General features: G+C 44.5%; 1 protein-coding gene across 1 annotated transcript in view; it reads left to right on the top strand.

Moving 5' to 3' along the window:
* The first annotated feature begins 497 nt into the window (after positions 1-497).
* TMEM163 (transmembrane protein 163) overlaps positions 498-23,552 on the top strand; it is a 246,713-nt gene continuing 223,658 nt past the window's right edge. Inside the window, exons 1-2 of the mRNA XM_043573266.1 lie at positions 498-820; positions 6,364-6,483. Of these exons, the coding sequence (XP_043429201.1) occupies positions 619-820; positions 6,364-6,483 (322 nt within the window). The 5' untranslated portion in view covers positions 498-618. The remainder of the gene's footprint in view (positions 821-6,363; positions 6,484-23,552) is intronic.

The following is a 23,552-nucleotide window of genomic DNA, read 5'->3' as shown; positions in this document are numbered from 1 at the left end:
GAGCCGGGAGGGCTTGGCGGCAGGTGAATCTCGTTTTCCCGCGATGGGCGGTGATGATGGTAACCCAGGTGGAGACCCTGCACAGCCTCGGAAGCTAGTGCAGCTCAGGAGGAGAAAGGACGTCAAATTAGGGCGCTGCCCGCTCTCCTGCGCGAACGCGGCCGCCACCTTCCCGGACGGCTGGGGAACCGGGTCCGAGCGCGTCCCCTCCGGGCACCATCCCTCGGCGCGGGTGGGGCCGGTCTCCCGTCACACCCTCGTCAGCCCCCCTCCTCCCCCCCTCCCAGCAGTTCCCGCGAGCCTCCGGGCGCCGGGCTCCGCAGGATCCCTCCCTCCCCACCGGCCTCGGGGCTCGGGCTCGGGCGCCGGGGCCTTGGGGCGGGTCCCTGCAGCCCGCACCTGCCCCCGTGGGCGGAGCGCGGCGGCGACGCGCTGCCCTAGCCTCTGCCACCCGCCGCGCTAGCCGCGCGGCTCTCCAACACCCCCGCCCTGCCTGCTGCCGGCGCACCTCCGCTCCTCGGCGCCCGTCCTCCCTCCGCGAGCGGTCGGTCCGTCCCTCTGCCGGTCCTGAGCCGCGGCGCCTCGCACTTCTGACTCGAGTCCCCGCCGCCTCGCGCCATGGAGCCGGCCGCGGGCAGCGAGCGCCGCAGCCCCCCGGGCCCCGCGGTCCCAGCGCCGCCCCGGGGCCACGAGCCCTCGGCCGCCGCCCCCGGCCCGGGCCCGCAGAACTACCCAGCGCGAGAGCCGCCCAAGCCCGACGAGGAGCGGCAGCTGCGGATCAGCGAGAGCGGCCAATTCAGCGACGGGCTGGAGGATCGAGGTGAGCGCACGCCGGCACGGCCCCTTTCTCCCGGCCGGCCGGCGAGGCGAGGCGAGGCGCGGAGCGGAGCCGCTGCTCCGGGCGCGCCTCTCCCGACTCGCAGGTTGGCGGGGCGCGGTGCTCGGCGCCTCGGGGCGCTCGGGGGCGCGTGGCCGGGACTTCCCCGCGAGGGCGCGGAGCGCGGCAGCCCCACCTCCCGGGGCCGGCGCCGCCCGGGCAGCCGCTCCTTCCCCGGAGCCCCAGAACCGGGCAGCCTCCGGGCCGACCTCGCGCGGGCCCGTGCTCTCCTCTCGGCCAGCCCGCTGGAAAAGTTTGCGGGGGGCGTTTTTTTGCTTGTGGAGCCCCGTGCTCCCGGGGGACTGCGGGCCCGGCTCAGCTCGGAGGGTCCTGAGCTCGGTGCATCCTCCTTCCAAGCCCCCTTCGACCCCCGGCGGCTCCGCGGGAGAACTTCCGTCTGCGGGGTTAGCCTCGGGGAGCTGGTCCATAGAGCCTAGCTGGCTGTCCTGGCGAGGCAAGTCCGGCGGCCCCCGGCCCCCACTTACAGGGGATCCAGTTTACCACGGATCGCTGCCCCGGTGATGGGAGCAGAGGACCGGGGCACTTGTGCTTGGACCACCAACTTCCTCTGGATGGATGCCACTGAAACCTGGTGCTTTCTGGAGCGCACGTCCCCAGCCCCTCCTGAGACACTGGCCTGGAATCCCGAGAACGTCCTTTCCTGGGAGGCCAACCCTAACTTCCCGACACACAGCCGATGCCCCCTTTGAGTTGCCCGCACGAAACCGGAGAGACTCCGTTGTTCATTCCCGTGCCTCTTCTCCTCCATCCCTCTTTCCCTCCCTGCTTCGTTTCCTTTCCGCCCGGAGGGAGCCGTTTTCTTGGCCACGTCTATATTCTCTGCTTCTTAATCCAAATTCAGCTCGGCCCCCTCAAAAAAGACTCAGTGGTTGGGCTAAAACCGGTTAGTGGCCGAAGCGGCATTCTTGCAGCCAGGCCCTTTTCAGGGGGAGCCGGATCATCGCCACTCCACCCCCTTTTCTTGGAAGCCTTGTTTTGTTGGCTGTGGCGGATTTTTATATTTTCGTCTTAGCAGGTTTTCCGTCCTATTCTTAGTATCTCCTGTACATTTTTATTCCGGTTTAGTGTTCGGATGCACGATCTTTTTCCTCTTAGAAATTTTAAACTGTGGCATGTGAGATAGAATGACATGGAAACAGCAATCCCAGAGAACCGGCCGGGATTGCTCCGGGAGAGCTGGGGCTGTTCCAGTCATAACGTGTGTTGCGGTTCCTCTCCCCCCTGTTCCGACACAACTAGTTACTGTGACAGAGCCGAAGGTGGGTGACATCACCAGCACCCGACAAAACCCATCGGTTTTATTATGGGGCACGTTACTTACCTTTCCCTCTCTGCAACTAATATTGTAGGATTTAAACATTTTGTGTGGAAGAGCAACAGAAGAAGTCTGGGCTGAGCTTATTTTTGTAGCATTGCAGGTCATTTGTAAAAGCTGGCCTATTTCTCCCCACCCCACAAAACGGCAGGAGGAGAAAAAAGTGCCAGGGCGAGTTAATATTTAGCATTATTTTGTAGCTCGTGCTCAAGTGTAACAAGCCCTTGTGAATTAAATCTTAGGGTTCTTTTTCACTGGTCAAGTGAATTTCATTTTCCATTATATTATAGCATGAAAGCATTCACTGTTTATAAACTGTCACTGTGTGAAAGCACTGTATATCACACACAGCCTCTCTGTTAGGATGGACCCTGTCCTCCAAAGAACCCAGTGCCGTGTGGCATTGAAAGCTGAAAGTCAGTGTGACATTCTTTTGTTTGACCTATTGCTGACAGGAAAGAGTTAATGATGGATGAATCATTTTTATTAAATAGACCAGGTTACCTGGGGAGGTTTATTGTAATTTTTTGTGTTTGTGTTATTTCTTCTTAAGGGGCTGCATCTTTCCCATATCGATTTTTGTATCCCTTGGGAACAGTTCGATTGCAGCTACCTTTTCCCTAATGGTGAGAGGGTTCGGGGAGGAGGAAGCCGAAGCACTCGCCTGCTGTGCATCTCTCCATCATGCCTGGCTTGCTTTTTTCTAGGCCTAAATATCTATAGGGTGTGTGTGTGGGGGGAGGGGGTGGGTACCCTGGACATGTTACCTGTATTTGTCCTTGTCCTAACTTCCTTTGGAGCTATTAGACCTGGTTGCAGACTGTGTCTAACTCCCATCAAAAGCTTGCTTTGTTAGCCAGTATTTTAGGACTTTAGAGGTATTTTCCCCTTAGAAGTGATGTGGGCTGCTTCCCAGAAACCCAGCTAGCTGATAGTGGTTTGAGCCTTTTGGTTGAGCCTTGCAGTCAGGGAGCAAGAGTTCTGTGGTCTAAGACTTTTGGGGTTAGACACCCCACAAATAGGCTAAGTTTATCTTGGGATTTCCACCCCCATTCTTTTAATATCCACTCTTCTTAACACAAGTATTTTCCCTTCATTCGGCTCCAAATCCTAAGTAGGCTTAGAGTGTTACATGCTTCTGCATTTCTTACTACCTTTGTATATAATAAAAATTCCCCATTTTTCCAGAAAATCCAAGTGTGACTATTATGAGAAAGCAATTGGGACTAATTCATACTAGCATGGAAATGACTAATGGCTTCAACCTAACCACATATATTTGCATTTCCCTCTCAAATCCTAAGTTATCAGTCTTTCATTCATGCAATGCTTAAGCTTACTAACGTCAGGCCCAGATTACAAATATATGGAATCTGAGTGAGATTGGAAATCTGCATGTGGAGGCCAACTATGTTTAGCAAGGGACACAGCCCTACATGCAATAAGCGGCCTGCCTTAGCTTCTCTAGGCTGGGCTGCCTTTTACTTGTGAAGCACAGCATCCTGAAAACTTTAGGAATCCTCCTCACTGCTTGTGAGTTCGCGTGCAGCCAGTGTGGGGGCAGAGGTAGAGGCACCTGTAAGTAGACAGATCATTAATGGGTCTTCCTAGGTCATCATACTCCCCTTGGAGGAGGAGAAGTTTTTCCATTCTACGGGGAAAACCAGTAGGAGGAGATGATAAACAAAGGTTGGAAATGGGGAAGTACCTGCCTTCTTGGACAGTCTTAGCATTACAATTATTCCAATTTTTATTTTTTTATTAAAATGTTTTTTAATGTTAATTTTTTTATTTTTGAGAGACAGAGTACGAGTATGTGTGTGTGGGGGGAACAGAGAGAGAGAGAGAGAGACAGACAGACAGACACAAAATCTGAAGCAGGCTCCAGGCGCTGAGCTCTCAGCACAGAGCCCGATATGGGACTCAGACCCACGGGCTGCAGGCTCATGACCTGAGCTGAAGTCAGTTGCTTAACCAACTGAGCCACCCAGGCACCCCTAATTTTTAAAATGGAAAATCTCTCGTGGGGGACACACACAGGATCAGATCTGGGGAAGGATCTCCAGTCCTGCTGCTTTGAGGACTCAGGTGCCCTCTTAGGGCAGTGCAGCCCACGTGCGCCGACCCCCGAGACTCCTTCAGCAGAGTGCTGACTCCTTCAGCAGAGTGCTGGTTTGCTGTGGGGTGAAGCATGTAGCAGGTGTGTGTGGTCAGGACCAGTCCTATTGTTGCAAACAGCTGGCTTTGGAAGGAAAAATAAATGTTATACGGCAGAATGGAAAACCCAGATCGTTGTCCTTTATCTTAGAAAATTAAATCCTCTAAAAGGAACCTTGTTTTTACCCCCAGTGGATAAGCCTCTTAAGATTGTTGGTGTCAGAATACGTAGCAAATGAACTGCTTATTTGAGTCAGTATGTGAGTGTTACAGCTTCACTTCTCCTCAAAATCAATTGTCCAGAAAGAAAGGAAAATTTTTATGTCCTTCTGGAAAAGGAAAATAAATGATTGGGAGGCTGTAGGACTCGCTTGATCTAGGTTGACTAGAACAGGAGACTGGGGTGATTGTCGTTGAAAATTAGAATAAGGTGTTGTATGGTAGCTAGGGGAAAAGTAGACAAAGGGAGAAAAATAGACGAGGGATTTTAATTTGAAATCATTTGTACCTAAGGCAGAATTTGAGAAGAGAGGTTTTTTCTTTTTTCATTCAGGTACATGTATTAAAGAAGGTTTGGGGAGATTTTTACAGTGAGGTAATAGAGATGTGTTTATATCTACCTTTTGCAACCTCTTCTACCTTTTGCTCTGATGTAAATCTACAGGTTTTGATTATTTAAAAATCTCTGGGCTGTAGGCTGGGTTCATTGGGCGGTCTCCTTGACATTTCCTCTTGCTTTGTTTAAGGACTTGTTCAAAGTGCTTGAGTCTGGGTAGTAAATGGAATTGAGAAGTTTTAACAGGGTCTTTGTTGTAATTTTTGAAGAGGGTGCAGTATTCAGCAGCCAGAGGCTGTGTGGTGCCCCACTGGTCAAATGGGATGATGTCTTTTACGTGGTGTGCCAGGTGTGATCTGTTGCATGCCATGAGACACTGTACAAATGGGTGCCTAAGCTTTGACCACCTATTTCTTCATTGTTTGGAGCTGGTAGGATGAAGCTTCACCTCTGAAAGGTGTATTGTGGGCTATTCAGCCAGAGATGTTGTTCTAAGCTCCTATTGATACAGAATGCGTCACTGAATTTGGTTCTTCATGCAACTAAGAGATGCCATATACAATCTATTTCCAAAGAAGAAGAAAAAGTATAAATCAGGATCATGCTCAAGATGTTTTAGTCCTCAACCCAAGGCAAATGAAGCTTGAGCCTTGCCTCTTAAGACATCATGAATTTCTGTTGGTGTCAAGGACCCTCAACATTGAAAGCATCGGAGACAAAATCAAATCTTTCTTAAACATGGCCTGCCCAGAAAGTGACCTCCAGTTTTAGCTTTCTTTAATAATCTGAGAGTTGTTTAACATAGCTTTGGTACAAAGCGATGCATACTATAGAGCAGAAAGAGAAGGGAAGAAAACGTGGCCTATAATGTAGGCCTGATGACCGTTGTTGGTTGTGATCAAAGAGAAATCCTCCTCCTCTTCCCATTAATTGTTGAAGGGAGCAATGAAGGTATTTGGGGTTCGTGACTCTTTGGGAAAAGTTTCTTTGACCGAGTTGGGGCGGTGCTGGTGGATCAATGCAAATCAATGCCTACAGCTGAGGAGCCTGAATGCCCAGTTGAATGTGGGCTAATTGTGCTGTTTTCTTAACTGAAGGGCCTTGTTAGGGCAACACTTACATAGCTGAGTTAATATGAGGGCAGGGGATGACCGATAGGGTGAGTGGGTCTGTGGGCTCCTTCTAAAGTGTACAAGTGCTGTCACACTGCAAGAATCCATGTCCCGTATTGCTAGAGCCTATGATTTTTCAAGAGATGCCAGAGAGTCTGATTTCCATGTGAACTCTCCTAATTGTTAAAACACAGCGTGGGCCAAACAAAACACATCTTGGCCCACAGGCTGTCAGTTTGCAATCCTTGGATAAGAAAGTGTAGCTCTGGCTGTGGGTTTCTTAATAAGGAAATGTCTAACTTCCTTTTCTCCTTGTTTTTGTCAGGCTTACTAGAAAGCAGCACTCGACTCAAACCTCACGAAGCCCAGAACTACCGAAAGAAGGCGTTGTGGGTCTCCTGGTTCTCCATTATTGTCACCCTGGCCCTGGCGGTGGCTGCCTTTAGTAAGTAGCCCGAGTCCTGCTGATCGATCCGTGCTGCTGTTGTGTGTTTTATTCTCTGACTCCTGTGGGATGTGCTTTTGCTTTTAGTTGACTATTATTGACGAGTAAATTTTTGTAGATGGTAAGAGAGGGTACTTATAAATTAGTAAAATGGCTTCTCTGCAGAGGGAAGAGGTGGTTAAGAAGAAATGGAGAGGACACTGGGAGCCTTGGCTCTCATCAGTATGCCTCTTTGTGGCAGTGAATTCTGGCTGCCAGCTTGAATAGGGAAAATACTCTCTTGGTGGATGCCTTCAGCTTGGGCTGACATGTGACAAATCTAGATCCTTGAGATTTGTATTTTGAGCCTAATGCAACCAGATGAGTACAATATTACAGTACATCCTCTCTCTGCCCCTTATATCTGTGTAAGGTTTGGATGAAAATCATGTGCACATTTTAATGAAAGAGAAATGGGAGGTCCTTTGTCAAGTTTTCACTGGCAATGCAAACAAAAACATTTATTACAATCAAGAAAAACTAAGATAATTGAACACTGCTTATGGATAATCTACTTTCTGTCTGTGGATAATCCTGTTTGGGTGTTAGAAAGCCCTCTGACGTGCATTTTCTCAGCTAACATTTGCAGCCTGAAGAAATGTGCATGTGCTATTAATTCTTATTAATTGTGCAGTGGTTTATAAGCTTAAGCAATGACATTAAGCTTCATCTCAACCTTGGTAGAAACCACCATGTTTTTTAATGCTGGGGTGAGAGGAATGTACTTTGTGCATTTTGTGATTAATTCATTACCTTAACAGGAAGATCTATATTCTTAGTGATAAGTGTCATGCAAGATGTCTCATGTGACATTCCTCAGTGGGAGAAGAAAGGGCTGTGTCTGCTGGAAGGGCTGTGTCTGCTCTGTGTGTGTTTAAAATTCTATTCTGCACAGATTGGCTGCTGGAAGTTGGTGTTGGCTCCCAGGAGGCAATATTAGAATTTGACCAAATGTTCCCTGCAAAACTAGGCATATATTACTTGACGCAATTTATATTGGAAACACTGTACCTTATCTTGGCTCTAGAAAAAGCCAAACATTTAGAAGCAGAGGGTAATGCATTTCAGAGTATAAACATTTACAGTGAGCCAGAAATCTAATCAAGAGAAATTCTGATTCCTGAAAATAGCTCTTCCTTCCTTCCTCTTGCCTCCTTTTTTTTTTTTTTTTTTTTTAAATGCTAAAGCAAGAATAACAAGTCCCTTTGAGGTCCCTGGAGGGTAATTTGGTTGTGGTGGCTGGTGGTGGGTTCTGGATCCACACCATCATTTACATATGTAAAGAAAGAGATGGTAGGAGGGGTGGTGATTTCCCAATAGAATAATAGTTATTCAGACTTGTCCATGTGCCTAATAGAGCTGTTTTGATTTTATCATATGGGTGTTTGAATGGGGACGTGACTGTGAAGAAATACTGAACAAGCCTTTCCTTTGGGAGAATAATACTACATTTGATGTCCTTAATCTCATAACCAGGAAAAACTATGAGGAAATTCTGGTTTCATATGTCATGCCTGATCAGTTGGGTTATCTTGAAAATTTTGTTCCATTTCCTTGAATAGGAAGAGACTGTTGCATAATGCATATGGAATTAGAATGTTGCTTTTGAAAAGGGTTTTCTTTTTCTTCTAAAACGATTTTAACTCTTTAGCAAGTATTTCATTTAAATCCTCTAAATTCTTGCCTATAAAATGTTGGCATTGGCCTATCATATCATGATCTGTGTTAATTTCTGTAATACATTCAGTTTATTCCCAAGTTGGTTTCAAGTTAAATGAAAAAATGTAGGAGTTCTATTTTTCCCCACTTTAACTATGAAGAGTAGCTTTATTGTGTGTGTGTGTGTGTGTGCACGCACGTGTGCGTTTATATTTCATATTTTTATTTATTTATCTTTCTTAACATTTATATATTATTAAGAGAAAGATACAGACAAAGCATGAGCATGGGAGGGGCAGAGAGAGGAGGAGACACAGAATCTGAAGCAGGCTCCAGGCTCTGAGCTGTCAGCACAGATCCGGACGCAGGGCTCGAACCCACAAACCGCGAGATCATGACCTGAGCCGAAGTCGGACACCCAACCAACTGAGCCACCCAGGAGCCCCTATAGTTCATATTTTAAAGCTTTGTGCTCCTCTCTGGTTGTATTGTTTAGGGTTGTTCCTTTTACCCTTTAGGTTCCTAAATGTATTTGTAATATTAAATATTTAAAACACTTTTTAAAGCAACATTTACATGTTGGTAGACTTAAAAAAATTTTTTTAATGTTTTTCTTTCTTTTTTTTTTTTTTTGAGAGCACACAAGAGAGAGTGCATTCACGTGAGCAGGAGAGGGGCAGAAAGAGGGAGACACAGAATCCAAAGCAGGATTATTTATTTATTTTGAGAGCACACAAGCAGGTGAAGGGCTGAGAAGGAGAGACAGAGAAGCCCAAACGGGCTCTGCACTGTTAGCCGGGAGACTGTTGCAGGGCTTGAACTCTCAAACCGTGAGATCCTGACCTGAGTTGAAGTCGGACACCCAACTGACTGAGCCCTCCAGGTGCCCCATTATATTAAAAAAAAAATTGTCACAAGAACGTTGATCCCCTCCCCACTCTTATTTTCCAGGGAGGCGGTTGACAGAGATGTGGGATGAAATGGGGTAGGTTAGCTTGGTGAACTCCTGCGTTATCCAACGAAATGGTTAGGTTGGACCAGTTAGTCTTTATTTTTATTTATTTATTTATTATTTTTTTAATGTTTATTTATTTTTGAGAGTGAGACAGAGTGCAAGCTGGGGAGGAGCAGAGAGAGAGGGAGACACGTAATCCCAAGCAGGCTCCAGGCTCTGAACTGTAGGCACAGAGCCCGATATGGGGCTCGAACTCACTCACTGTGAGATCATGACCTGAGTTGAAGTCAGATGTTTAACCAACTGAGCCACCCAGGTGCCCCTATTGAACAGTTAGGCTTTTTAAAGAGAATTGCTGTTGAATAACTACCTGTGATGCTTTGAGATGGCAGAGAAGTCTCTGCATGTGTGTGTGTGTGGGGGGGGGGGTGTGTGTGGGTGTGTGGGTGTGTGTTGACAGGGGCTGATAATCATGGCAATGAGAAGAAGGCTAGTAATCATTATGTCTTGCCACTCTGGGAGAAGGAGGAGCATCCATTCTTGTATGGAATCAGTACGCAAGATTGTTGAATGAATGACCTGAGAGAGATTAAAAAAAAACAACAACACTTTTCTTTCTTTTTTTTAATTAAAAAATTTTTTTTAAATTTATTTTTGAGAGACAGAGACAAAGCATGAGCCGGGGAGGCAGAGAGAGAGGGAGACACAGAATCCGAAGCAGGCCCCAGGCTCCGAGCTGTCAGCACAGAGCCTGATGCAGGGTCCGAAGCCACGAAACATGAGATCATGACCTGAGCCGAAGTCGGACGCCCAACTGAGTGGGCCACCCAGGCGCCCCATTTTCTTTTTGTTTTTAAAATCAGGTGGAAGGAAAATATTTATTAGAAAAAGACAAATGTGATCTAAAGGTTTATTTAAATACCAGGTTGAGATCTCATTTATTTTACAAACTGTTGATACATTTTTGGGACAGTCCGTTCCTCATCACGGCCATTCTCTTGCTAAGGGCAGTGTCTTGGAGTGGCATCTACCATAGTCACTTGGAATTCCCATCTTGATCTCCTTACCTGCCATTTTCTATTTTATCCTGGGTGCTGATTTTTGCTAAGCATCCTCTAAAGAAATGCTCTTGTCTTTTTTGTGTTTGGAAGTGATGATGGATTGTGTAAGTTTTAGGGATGGTTCTTTTCTCAGTCTATTGGAAAGGTTCATATCTTTTACATAGGATGTACATTGCAAATAAAGACCCTTCACCTCCTGTTAAGCTTCCAGGTACTCAGGTATGCTGGTATGCTGTGTTTTCTCAGGTTAGTAATTCCTAAAAGATTAGCTTTGGTCAGTATTACCAAGTTATATCTGTGATAAATCAGTTGTGTACGTAACTATGGTTGACATTCTCATGTCTGATATAGCTTGAAAAATTAAGTGAGCTTTCAAAGTTTGTGACTTGGAAGTGTCTTGAAAAGAATGTGTGCTTTGAAAGGGATATGGATCATTTGTGATAATACTTCGTAATAAAGAGATTTTGGACCCGTTAAAAATGCCGATATAAGACCAGATGGTAATACATCTTGAATATTGCAGAAAGAGCCCTAGTTTGGTTTTAAAATTGGTTCTGTTTATAATCGGTAGGCAGCACGGAAAATGCCAGTCGTGTTAGGGACAAACTGAAAAAAGTCTATTTTAATAGTAAGGCTAGAAAGAGAACAGAAGTTGTGTTTCAAAACTCAGGGTTTTGACATCATTGATGTCTTTGTCGGAATGATTTAGGAAAATGCATTCTGACTCTTTTTTGAGGTTTGAATGAGTGCAAGTTAATTTCGAGTCACTCAATACACGTTCTGTGGGGAATGAAGATATATTTGAAACATTCTCAGGGGAAAAACTTTCCTAAGATACCTAGCTCCATTAAATAAAAAAGTACTCCAAACTAAGATCCCAGAAAAAGCTCACTCAAAAATTTAGTGAATCAATAGATTTAAGAATTAGAAAAAAATTTTTGAAAGGGATGGTTTTCTTTTTATATGTGGGGATTTAGAAAAGAATGTATCTGATTTTAGTGTGAACTCTTGTCCCTTAAAAATGATTGGATAAATGGACTTAATTCTCTTTATTTGTAAATTGTGAGGCCTTGAGTGGATTACACACGTCTTCTATAAACCCAGCAAAACAGGTCTGAGAACTTTCTTAGGTAATCTCAATCTCTCATTTGACATATTGTGAGATGGGGAAGGCATGACACCCTCCAGTGGTTTCTGAGAGTAACATCTGAATAGTGACAGTGGCCTGCAAGGTCAGGCCTGACTTGGCCTTTGCCCCCCTTTCTCAGACACCCCAACCTTTCCTTAGGACTGGAGAGCATGTCTTTGAGGCAAGTTCATCTTCCCACCGATCTCGACATGGTTGACCCCTCAAAGAAGCCTCACCAGGCACACAGACTGGACCCATCCCCCACAGGCAATGTGATCCATCACACTATGTATTTTCCTCATTGCAGTTTTTCTCATTGTGCCCCACCTCCGTTAGATAATGTCATATGTGAGGCCCAAGTCTTTTGTGCCACGTCCTGTAAACACGCACTTCACATTCTGCTTGAAGAATGATCTTTTGTGTAGCTTGTTGATCTTTTTATTGATAAAAACAGTATATGCCCATGATAAAAGTTCCTGAGACCAAAGACACAGAGTGCAAATCTCTGTCCCATCCTAAATTCTTTCTTCCCCAGATCCTGCTGCTTGTGGATGAGCTTTGTTGCCAGTGTCTCGTATCTTCTTCAAGATATTTGTGTGCGCTTATAAGCCCAGAGACACCCGGCTTGTGGTTGCTACTTACGTTAGATAGGATGTCTTATCCCTGCTGGTCTTTGAGTTAGCACGGGCCTCTTCACAGGCTGCTGTTTTCACAGTTTAGTGTGAAGTGGATTTGATGTGGAGAACCTTCAGGAACAACTTCCCAACCACCGTCTGGCTGCCACTTCTGAGGCGGGTGACGTGGTGAGGGGGATGTGGGCAGGAAGCTTGTGAGCCACATCCTGGGGGTGTTCAGTGGGATAACTTGCTCCTGTCAGTGTGCTGGGTGAATGATAACTACGGGTGCTTCTGAGAGGTGGAAGCCAGGAGGGGAGAACAGGGCGAAGTGCGGAAATGTGGTGGGGAACCTCATCCTGACAAAGCTCCCTGCCCCCAGGTTCCTCCCTCATACCCTCAGGGCCATATCGTCAAGGATTCTCTTAGGGCACTAGCTCACTGAGGGCACATGGAATATGGAGTGGCATTTTAGTCAGATCCCTTTGCCTTGCTTTCCATGAGGCCCCCGGTTGTCTTGACCCTCCCTCCTGGCTGGACTCCTCTTCTCGTCTCCCATCTTCCTGCCACTCCAGCCCACAAATGTTCTTGTAGTACCCCAAACCTTGTGTCCTGCCCTTGGCCCCAACACCATGCACCCCTCAGATGCTCTTTGTTCTTGACCCTACCCTTTGTTTCCTAGTTAAATTTTAAATTGTGATGAAAGATCACCTCTTCCAGGAAGCCTTCCCTTGCCCTCCATGCTGATTTAAATTATCTTTGGTTCCTGTAGCCCATTGGACACCTGTCAGTCAGAAACTTGACATAATACTTGAATCATTGAATTACTGCTCTTTGCACACTCCTCAAAGGTAGGGGCCCTGTCTTCTCCAGTCTGTATTCTTAGCCCCTGATACAGTTCGTACTCAGATATCTGGTGACCTGCACTAATTTTTGATCTCTCCCTGCTGAGGCCTCCATGGCTGCAGCAGGTTCAGGATGTATGTTTGCATCTTTGTAAAGATCCCAGAAAAAGGAATAGTGACTTTTTCAAGTGAATGAAAATAGGGGGAAACTGCAACTTCGTAAATAGTTGGGATGCCAGAGCCCCTTGTCTCCCCCCCCTCCTCCCCCCACCCTCTGCTTCTTCTTGGATAGAAGGGTCCAGGGTTCTATGGAAAGGGCCTCCTTTGCTGCTGTTCGGAGAGTACATCTTCCCCAGATGACGTACTCGTAGCTGCTGTTTCTACCTGCATGTTCTGCCCCCCTTTCTCTCTGTGTGCTGCATACAGCATTTAATTAAAAACGTGTCCAGAGTCATCAGCACAGGGGTGTCCTCGTCACACAGCCATGGCAGTGGCTCGGGAGCTGGATGGTGAGCCCCAGCTGGACTCCTCTCAATAGGCCCAGCAGGTCCTTGCCTCTCCTTGCTTGAGCTCTGGGCACAAATTTTCCCTGTGGGAAATTTGTGAGGGCTTTCCCTACTGCCTCTCAGTCACTTTTGAGTCAGCTTGGTTGCCAGTTGGAGAGGAAGGGGTTTTTTGGGTCTGCTTGTATTCCAGGGCTGTGATTTCATCCTCTGGGAGTTGTCTCTTGAAGGTGAACTTCGGTGTAGCTGCTCCTGGACAAGAGGTTCTTTTCTGGTACTCTGTTCCCAGGGGTCAAAGTGTAGGCATAGTGAGATTTGGAAATGATTGATGAAGCCAGAGGGAGGCAGAGAACCTTTGTCCCCAGGAAAGGAACCTGTTCCTCACTTGCCACCATCTTCCATACCCAACTGCCCATCCTTCTTCCCAGCTAGTGAATGTGTTCATCCAATCCTTACTGAGTGCCTGTTGGCAAAGCACAGTCTGCTGTGCCAGGTGACACAGAGGACGTTGGGAAGTGGGACAGTCCTTCAGGCCCCTGGAAGAGCTCAGGTATCCTGGGAAGATGAGTCCTATAGTTGTCAGGGCAAATGATAGGGCAGTGGGGTAGGATAGATAAACTGGAACCTGCTCACCCTCCTCTGTTAGACACATAGAATACTCAAGAAAAGACATCACTGATCTGTTAGAGGCAAGACAGTCTCCAGCCCCCAGGAGCCCTCTGCTGCCCAAAAAGGATGAGTTGAAAATCAGAGCTATTGATACAGAATATGGGATATTCCCTGGGGTGAGAATTCGTGAAGATTGCAGGGCTCAGTAGGAGGGGCTTGGGTTGTGATGTCCATACAGGGCTGGAACGTAGTGGCAGAAGTTTTTTGGGGATGCTTTAACAAAGCATTACACACAAAGAGGCTTATACAACAGGCATTTATTTTCTTTCAGCGCTGGAGGCTGGAGTCCACGATCAGGGTGTCGGCACTGTTGGTTTCTCCTAGGGCTTCTCCCTTTGGCTTGTAGAGGGTGGTCTCCCCACTGTGTCTTCACCTGATCTTCCCTTTGTGTGTATCTATGTCCTAATTTCCTGTTCATAAAAGGACACTGTTGGATTAGGGCTCACCCTGGTGACCTCATTTTAACTTCATTCACTCTTTAATGACCCCATATCTAAACACAGTCACATTCTGAGGTATTGGGGGTTAGGTCTTCAACATATGAAATTGGTGGGGGGTTGGGGGGAGCCACAATTCAGTCCATAACAATGGCCTTGGCCAGCACCAGGCAGGTGGAAGAAACTAAGTTCTCAGAATAAAGTAAGTACACTAGAGGACTTGACCTTCAGTAAAAGGGTGGACCACAATAAACCTATCCACCACCAAGACAATGAGGAAGGTTGTCTGTCACAGCATAGCTCTGTGTGGAGTGAGGGTAGGGGAGCCTTCCACTAGAATTTATAACCATGAGACTGACTTCATCTATATTTGTGTTTGGAGTTTTCATAGATCAATATACTAGGAAATAGACTCTGAGACTCAGATTTACTGCAGGAAGTGCATTAAATTGCCAGTGCTGGAGGGGTGGGGGGCTGGAGGAGGTTGTCAGGAATAATACATGAAAGGGAGCAAGGGCAGCAGGATTGGGCAGAGTGAGAATTTCAACTTCAGTGCTGTTGCCTTGTAGTTTTCCCCCAGAGGGACTTAGGAGCTGGGATGGCCCTGCAGTTGTCCAACTGAGCAAGAAGGCCAGACCAGTGTGGAGGGGCTGCCCCAGGGAGAGGTATAACCTTGGGAGAAGTGTAACACCGGGAGAGGCAGTTTCTTTCTGTAGAGAGTATAGGGCAGTTCAGGAGAAGGATGTAGCTATGGGCCATCAGCAGCCCTCACCTCTGGCAACCAGGAGAACTGAGTGCCCAGATCTTGAGGGAGGATCCGAGAAATACACCATGGCGTCCACTATAAGAGTTTATACTACCCACTTAGCCTAAGAACTCTCAAGCTGAGGCACAACATGGATGTGGTCTGAGGTTGGAAATGCTCTGGAGTGTCTGAAAGAAGCATATGGAGAGCCTCAACTAAGGCCCAGCAGTGTCTCATGGATGAAGCTTTACCAAAGATGAACTCGCAATCTAACATTGATCAGCTCCTGGGGAAAAGGTCCATAGGACTGAGAAACATTCAAGTAGCATGATTAGAACTTAAATTCGAGATAAGAAAATTACTGACAAATTCTCTCTCCCCTGTCTTCCTCTCGCCAACCATTTTACTTCTTCTAATGGATTCTTTTATTTACGTATACAGTTGATCCTTGAACAGCATGGGTTTGAACTGCATGGGTCCACTTTTATGCAGATTTTTAGAGATAAATACAGTACTGTAAATGCATTTTCTCTTCTTTATGAGTTTTTAAATAACATTTTTTCTCTAGCTTATTTTATTAGAAGATGACAATATAAAATACATATAACATACAAAATACGTGTTTTTGTTAGTGGTAAAGCTTCTGGTCCACAGTAGGCTATTAGTAGTTAAATTTGGGGGGAATCAAAAGTTATATCTGGATTTTTGACTATACGGTGGGTCAGTGCCCCAACCGCTGAGTTGTCCCAGGGTCAACTGTATATGTATAAATAACAGGCTTTGTGATTGTGTGTGTGTCTTTAGCCATTATTTGTTGACTTCTCACCATGAAAGATAATTTACTCCTATACCCTCTTTCTGGCCCCATACAAACATGCTGACTTCTGAGTTTTTATCCTTGCATAATAGCCATACTTGGCATTATTATGACTATATAAATCCTGCTCACAGAGCCATATGGTGAAGAACGATTACTTCTTGCCTGCCCTATTTTTTATTCTCTCTGATTTCAATATCTGTTTTGTTTATTCCTGTGTTTGCTTTTCTCTGAATCTGTTTCTTATTGAAGTTGAACTCAGCATTTCTCTTCCAACCTCAACTTCCTTGTGGTATTTTCAGATGCATAGATAATTCTATCAGCCTCTTCTTGAAGAAATCCCTCAGAGCCGATTGACATTTTCGGATTCGTTCTGGTTGCCCTTTTGACTTGATGCATAGCTGTGCCCTGGGATCACCTGCGATTCACCACCTCTTGGGGTATTCCCTTTATTTCTCTCCTCTGTTGAATTTCCTGTCTCCTGGATGCCATGTTTTTCTCTTCTCTGGTTGGTATAAACCCATTTGGAGGAAACGCAACTTCTCCTAGCTCCCTGGGAAAGTGGCATGCAGGGGGCGAAGCTTTCAAGCCTGAAATGTTGTTAATATATCTTGACACTTGATTGATGGCTAAATAGAAACTTCTCAGTAGGAAACAGTGTTCCTTAAGAGTTTCGAAGATTTTGCTCCATTCTATTCTTCTTCTTGGTGTTGGTATTAAAGTCCTAAACTATAAAAAATCCTAATCCTTTGCATGAGACTCACTGTGGTGGGGTCTTTTTCAACCAGGTATCCCCTACTTTTGTTTTCTATTTGCTTTACTTCTGGGAAATTGACTCAACTTTATGTTCCTACCTTTCTATTGAACTTGTCATTGCTACTGTCAAGTTTTGCTTTAAATTGTCTGAGTGTTCCTTTTAAAAGTCATCCAACTATTATTTTATTGATCTTTCTAATAGATCTTATCTTTTTGAGAAACTATTAGTGATAGTTAAAAAAAAAACATCTTTTTTGTTTCTTGTCTTCTCCCAAGATTCCTGCCCCCCCCCCCCTTCTGCCTTGGGTTCATCATTCATGTTAGGGGAGGGATCCTGTGAGAGGTGACCTTTGATACTTTGCCCATAGTGACAGTGAGTGTTAAACTGACCAGAGCTCCAAGCTTGTGGTGGCTTTTACTGTAGAGACACAGACTGTTTCATTGGAGTTTCTGGTTTAACGTTTCTAGATCTGTCCTCTTGGGTTGCACATGTTCCCCAGAGGAGGGCCTTCTGATCTGGCTGGAGTTTGAGCACCTGACTGCCTGAATTCTGGGAGCTGAGTTGAGGAGGAAGATTTTGATCTCTCAGTATTCTACTTGGAATTCTTAACTTTGCTATTTTCAGTTTGGTTTTCCCACCTTGAGCTGAGCCTGGTGTCCCTGACACCGGAGGCTGTTGTACCTCATCCAGAAGATAAACCTCCAATCATCTGATAGCAGAGTTTGAGGTGGGGGCAGGGTATTGCCGTTTGGTGCAGAACTGGGGAGGGAATCCAGAGAACTGCTTGTCCACCAGGCCTTGTACCAAGCATACTATTTTCAGTCTTGTCTTTGTTACATCTTGCTACAGTTTTCTGTTTCCTGGTGTCCTGAGGTGTAAATTGGGTTGCCTTTTTGCTTTCGCAGGGCTGTCTTAGGAATTGCTTTCTGGAGTCTGTTAAATAAATTACTACTTGCCCATATGTTTTCTACCTTCTAAAAATAGTTCTTGTTGCCTCCTCTATCTTCTTTTTCTAATGAGTTTTCTTAAAAAAAAAAATCCCTCTACTCTTAGTTTAGCGGGTATTTTAGAGGAAGCAAAAGTAAACGTGAGGAACTATGCTGCCACATTTCTCTGGAAATGTTAAACAGAGCAATTTGTAATGAAATATATAGTAAGTGAATCAGAAACCATTGAGACATAGTTAGTGAACCAAAATATAATCTGAGGAACTTACCCAGAATATAGCACAAAGTGATACTTCCCTTTCATATTTTCTATTCAAGAGACATGGAAGATAGGAAAAGTTCCAATGGAAACAAGTAAGAATTCTGATAGCAAAGAAGAGAGGAAATAGAGACTAGTGTTTTTACGAGTGTCGGAGACTGTTTGGGAGTTGATGGGAGGGATGGAGTACTTCTCAAACTATTGGAGGGAAAAATGAGGAAACAGACTTTCTTCTGTAGATAGCTGAAGTGAAAAAAATGGCACAAAAAAAAGGAAAATAAAATGTAGAAATCAACCCAAACATTTCAGTAATTAAAAAAGTATAAATGGAGGGGCCCCTGTATGGCTCAGTTGGTTGAGCATCTGACTTGATTTTAGCTCAGGTCATGATCTCATGATCCGTGGGATTGAACCCCATGTCAGGCTTTGCACTGACAGCATGGAACCTGTTTGGGATTCTCTCTTTCTCCCTCTTTCTGCTCCTACCCCACTTGCATTCTCTCTCTCTCTCTCTCTCTCTCTCTCTCTCTCTCAAAAAAAAATTAAAAAAAAAAGTATACGCGGATTAAATCCATCAGGTTAAAATCAGACATAGATTGGATTTTAAAAATCTATGGCTCTACTGTTAATAGGAGACAAATTAAAAACATAAGGTCACAGAATGGCTTAACTAGAGGGAAAGAAAAAGATCTCTCTGGCAAATACCAATAAAATCAAGTTGCTGTAAAAAAAAAATCAAGTTAGCATAGCTATATTAATCAAGGAAAATAGACTTAAAGACAAAAACATTATTAGGCATTAAAGGGTGTAGCTTTATAAACAAAGGGTCAATCCATCGCGGAGAGAAAACATTTGTGAGTTTGTATACATCAGAAACACTCCAAGGCACCTAACTGAAAATTGGTGGAGTTACAGGTAGAAACGAACAAATCATAATCATAATGGTAGCCTTTATTGTACATCTTCTAGTAGTCAATAAATGAAAGATAAAAAATTAGCCAAGACATTGAAGATTAAATTTTTTATTTTGAGAGAAAGGGAAGGTGCAAGTGAGTAAGGGGCAGTGAGACAGAGAATCCCATAAGGGACAGAGAGAGACTGAGAGAAGTGGGGCTCACCCAGGGCTCGTGCTTTTACCTGACGCGGGGCTAGTGTTCACGTGATGCACAGCTGGAGCTCACCTGATGTGGGACTTGAACTCACAAACTGTGAGATCATGACTTGAGCTGAAGTCAGATGCTTAATGACTGAACCCACCCAGGCACCTGAAGATTTGACTTACGTAATTGAATATTTTTCAAACATTTTTGACTGCTGTCCTTAGTGAGATAAGCATATGTGGCCTCGTATAAATGAACTTATGTGTATATATACTACATGTCATCATATGTAAGCCTTTTTTTTTTTTTAAGTTTATTTAGTTTGAGAGAAAGACAGCACAGGCCCAGGACGGAAAGAGAGAGGGAGGAGAAAGAATTCCAGGCAGTCTCCTCACTGTCAGCTCAGAGCCCGACTTGGGGCTCGAATCCATGAACCGTCAGATCAAAATCTGAGCTGAAACCAAGAGTCTGACATTGAACACACTGAGCCACCTAGGCATCCCCCGCTTTATTTTAAAGTTTATTTGTTTGGAGTCAGCAATAGAGAGAGAGAGAGAGAGAGAGAGCGAGCACATGCAGGGGAGGGGCAGAGAGAGGGAGAGAGAGAATATCCCAAGCAGGTTCCTCACTGTCTGTGCAGAGCCCGATGCAGGGCTTGAATTCACAAACTGTGAGATCATGATCTGAGCTGAAATCAGGAGTCCGACGCTTAACCAACTGAGCCACTCAGGTGCCCCTATGTGTAAGCTATTGATTATAATATGCAACATGATTTTTTGTGCTACTAGGAAATTTTTAAAAAGTGCGGCCATTGAGCTATATCATGTAATTCATTGTGTGAGTGACCTGATGTCAGATATATTAAAATTAGGAAAGAAAAATGATGTGCGCTATGATCATTTCTCTTTTCCCTCATTTAAAAAAGTGCTAGTCACAACCTATGATTGATCTTATGCCCCACTAGTGAGTTTTAACGTTTAGTTTAAAAAGCCCTGGTCTGGGGCGCCTGGGTGGCTCAGTCGGTTAAGCGTCCGACTTCAGCTCAGGTCACGATCTCGCGGATCTCTCGGTCTGTGAGTTCAAGCCCCGTGTTGGGCTCTGTGCTGACTGCTCAGAGCCTGGAGCCTGTTTCAGATTCTGTGTCTCCCTCTCTCTCTGACCCTCCCCCGTTCATGCTCTGTCTCTCTCTGTCTCAAAAATAAATAAACGTTAAAAAAAAAAAAAAGCCCTGGTCCAATAGGTCAATATAGAAGCATGCATTCTACAGTATGTTTTAACATCATGTAACATGTATAAAAGGTGACCACTTCCATAGTGAGAAAGAAAGGTTCATCAAATTACTAAGATGGGTATTTTATAGATTGTATTCTCTGCCTACAATGCAATGATCATTTGAAATCAAATATAGCTAAAATACCCCTATAGATTATGATTTATGTTGGGAAATTGAACACATTTCTGAGCATTTCAAGGAGAAAAGTTTTATTAAATATTAAAAAGTACTTTGAACTTAAAGTAAGAAACTGAAATTGGTGAACAAAACTGCCTAAAACAGAGGCTAGGAAACAGAAAAACAATCATCTGCAGTAAGTGGAAAAAAAAAGAAAATAATGGATTTAAAAGTACAAACTAATGAAAGAAAATGATAACAGTAGAATCCACAAAACTAAAAGCTAATCAAGAATAATAAAACATGCTGAACTCTGGTAAGATTGATCACAGAAGAATAGCAATGAATAAAAAGTAATGATAAAAAAGAAGAATTTAGAGAATGAGACTATTGTTATATGTTTTATGTCTATAACTTTGAAAGTTGAGGTGAAATGCAGAGTGTCATAGAATAATAATCTGCCAAGATGTCTCAAGGAAAAAAATGCCCAAGTACATCTGATTTAAATTTAAACAGTTACTGTAGGCCAGTGGTTTTGCATCCCCTTCCATTCCCGTTCCATTCTGTCAATATCAGGACACATTTTTGATCATCACAACTTGGAGTAGAGATACTCCTGACATCTGGTTGGCAGAGGCTGGGGTTGCTGCTACAAATCCTATAATATACAGGACAGGCCCCCATGACAAAGAATTATCTGGCCTCAAATGTCAGTAGTGCCAAGGTTGAGAAGCTGATCTAGGCTAACATGTTTTTTTTTTATTGGTGCTTTTATGAATATTCTAGCCTCAGATAATCCTAACCTCATGTACTCTGTTCCTACAGCAAAAGAAGGAAAGCTTCTATATCATTCTGAGATTAGTACTAACTTGATACCCAAACCAAAGACCATAGGGAAGAATTTATAGATCAGTATCCCTCATGAATAGAGATGCAAACATCTTAAGGTATTAGCAAACCGAATCTCTTCATGTTTATGTAACGAAAAAATAAATAACCATCAATAGCAATGGTGTTTATTTTAGGAATGCAAGAATGGTGTAATTGAAATATTACATCATTCACCATGATTGTAAGCAAAGAGGAAAAATATACAATTAGTAAATATACAAAATGCATTTGATAGAATTCAAGGCAAGATAAAAACTTGAAGCAAACTAAGAAGGGGGAGTTGTTTGTATGTGATAAAGAATTTCTAACCTAAAACAGCAACAATTGTTAAGTGGTAAATATTAGAAGCAGCCCCTTAAAATCTGGAATGAAGATAAGAATGCCTGCTATTACCAGTTATTCTCAACATTATTCTCGATGCCCTAGCCAGTAGAGAAAAGAAGTAAAAGTATATAGAATGGAGAGGGAAGAAAAGTAACCACTACTCATGGAATTATAGTCTATGTAGAAAAGCCAAGGGAGCCTGCAGACACTACTAGAAGAAATGAGAAACTTTAGCAAGGCTAGTGTGGATGGATGGAAGTTTAATATACAAAAATCAATTGTGTTCTTCTATAATGGCAACACAGAAGTAGAACTTTGAACTGTCATAAGAAACTATTCCTTAAAAATATTTTTTTAAAATGATTATTCATTTTTTGAGAGAGCATGCAAGAGCGAGTGGGGGAGGGGCAGAGAGAGAGGGAGACAGACTCTGAAGCAGGCTCCAGGCTCTGAGCTGTCAGCACAGAGCCGGACAGGAGGCTCCAAACCAAGAACTGTGAGATCATGACCTAAGTCAAAGTTGGACGCTTAACCGACTGAGACACCCCAGTGCTCCCGTCCTTTTTTTAATGTTAAAATTTTCTTTTAGTGTTTATTCATTTTTTTGAGGTGGGGGGAGGGGCAGAGGGAGAGAGGGAGACACAGACATAAGGAACTATTTCCTAGAGTTAAAAACCAAACAGAATTGGGGCGCCTGGGTGGCGCAGTCGGTTAAGCGTCCGACTTCAGCCAGGTCACGATCTCGCGGTCCGTGAGTTCGAGCCCGCGTCAGGCTCTGGGCTGATGGCTCAGAGCCTGGAGCCTGTTTCCGATTCTGTATCTCCCTCTCTCTCTGCCCCTCCCCGTTCATGCTCTGTCTCTCTCTGTCCCAAAAATAAATTAATGTTGAAAAAAAAAAAAAAAAACCAAACAGAATCTAATATATGTACAATTCCTTAGTGGAGAAAACTTGTCAAAACTTTAAAAACTAGGGCAGATTGTGATATTTTTGGGGACCAAGGAAGTTGGTTCCAATAGACCAATGAAGTTGAATAGGGAGTTCAGAAATAGTACCACACATACATGGGAATTGGATATGTGAGACAGGCATCATTGCTCATCACACATCAGGGAGCACAGTGATGATACTGGGACAATTGATGGTGTAGAAAACCTGAAGATCTCTCCCATGGTACCCAAATATAAATTCCAGGTGGATTAAAAGACTTAACCTGAGAAGCAAGAATTTGAAACTTTTTTTTTCAACGTTTATTTATTTTTGGGACAGAGAGAGACAGAGCATGAACGGGGGAGGGGCAGAGAGAGAGGGAGACACAGAATCGGAAACAGGCTCCAGGCTCTGAGCCATCAGCCCAGAGCCCGACGCGGGGCTCGAACTCACGGACCGCGAGATCGTGACCTGGCTGAAGTCGGACACTTAACCGACTGCGCCACCCAGGCGCCCCGAAACTTTTTTTTTCCATATATATGAAGTTTATTGTCAAATTGGTTTCCATACAACACCCAGTGCTCATCCTAAAAGGTGCCCTCCTCAATACCCATCACCCACCCTCCCCTCCCTCCCACCCCCCATCAACCCTCAGTTTGTTCTCAGTTTTTAAGAGTCTCTTATGCTTTGGCTCTCTCCCACTCTAACCTCTTTTTTTTTTCCTTCCCCTCCCCCATGGGTTTCTGTTAAGTTTCTCAGGATCCACATAAGAGTGAAACCATATGGTATCTGTCTTTCTCTGTATGGCTTATTTCACTTAGCATAACACTCTCCAGTTCCATCCATGTTGCTACAAAGGGCCATATTTCATTCTTTCTCATTGCCACGTAGTATTCCATTGTGTATATAAACCACAATTTTTTTTTATGAAATTTATTGACAAATTGGTTTCCATACAACACCCAGTGCTCATCCCAAAAGGTGCCCTCCTCAATACCCA

The sequence above is a fragment of the Prionailurus bengalensis genome, chromosome C1 (assembly GCF_016509475.1).
Source record: "Prionailurus bengalensis isolate Pbe53 chromosome C1, Fcat_Pben_1.1_paternal_pri, whole genome shotgun sequence".
Lineage (NCBI taxonomy): Eukaryota > Metazoa > Chordata > Mammalia > Carnivora > Felidae > Prionailurus > Prionailurus bengalensis.
Note: the sequence above shows the minus strand (reverse complement) of the source record. Positions and strands in the feature narration are given on the sequence as shown.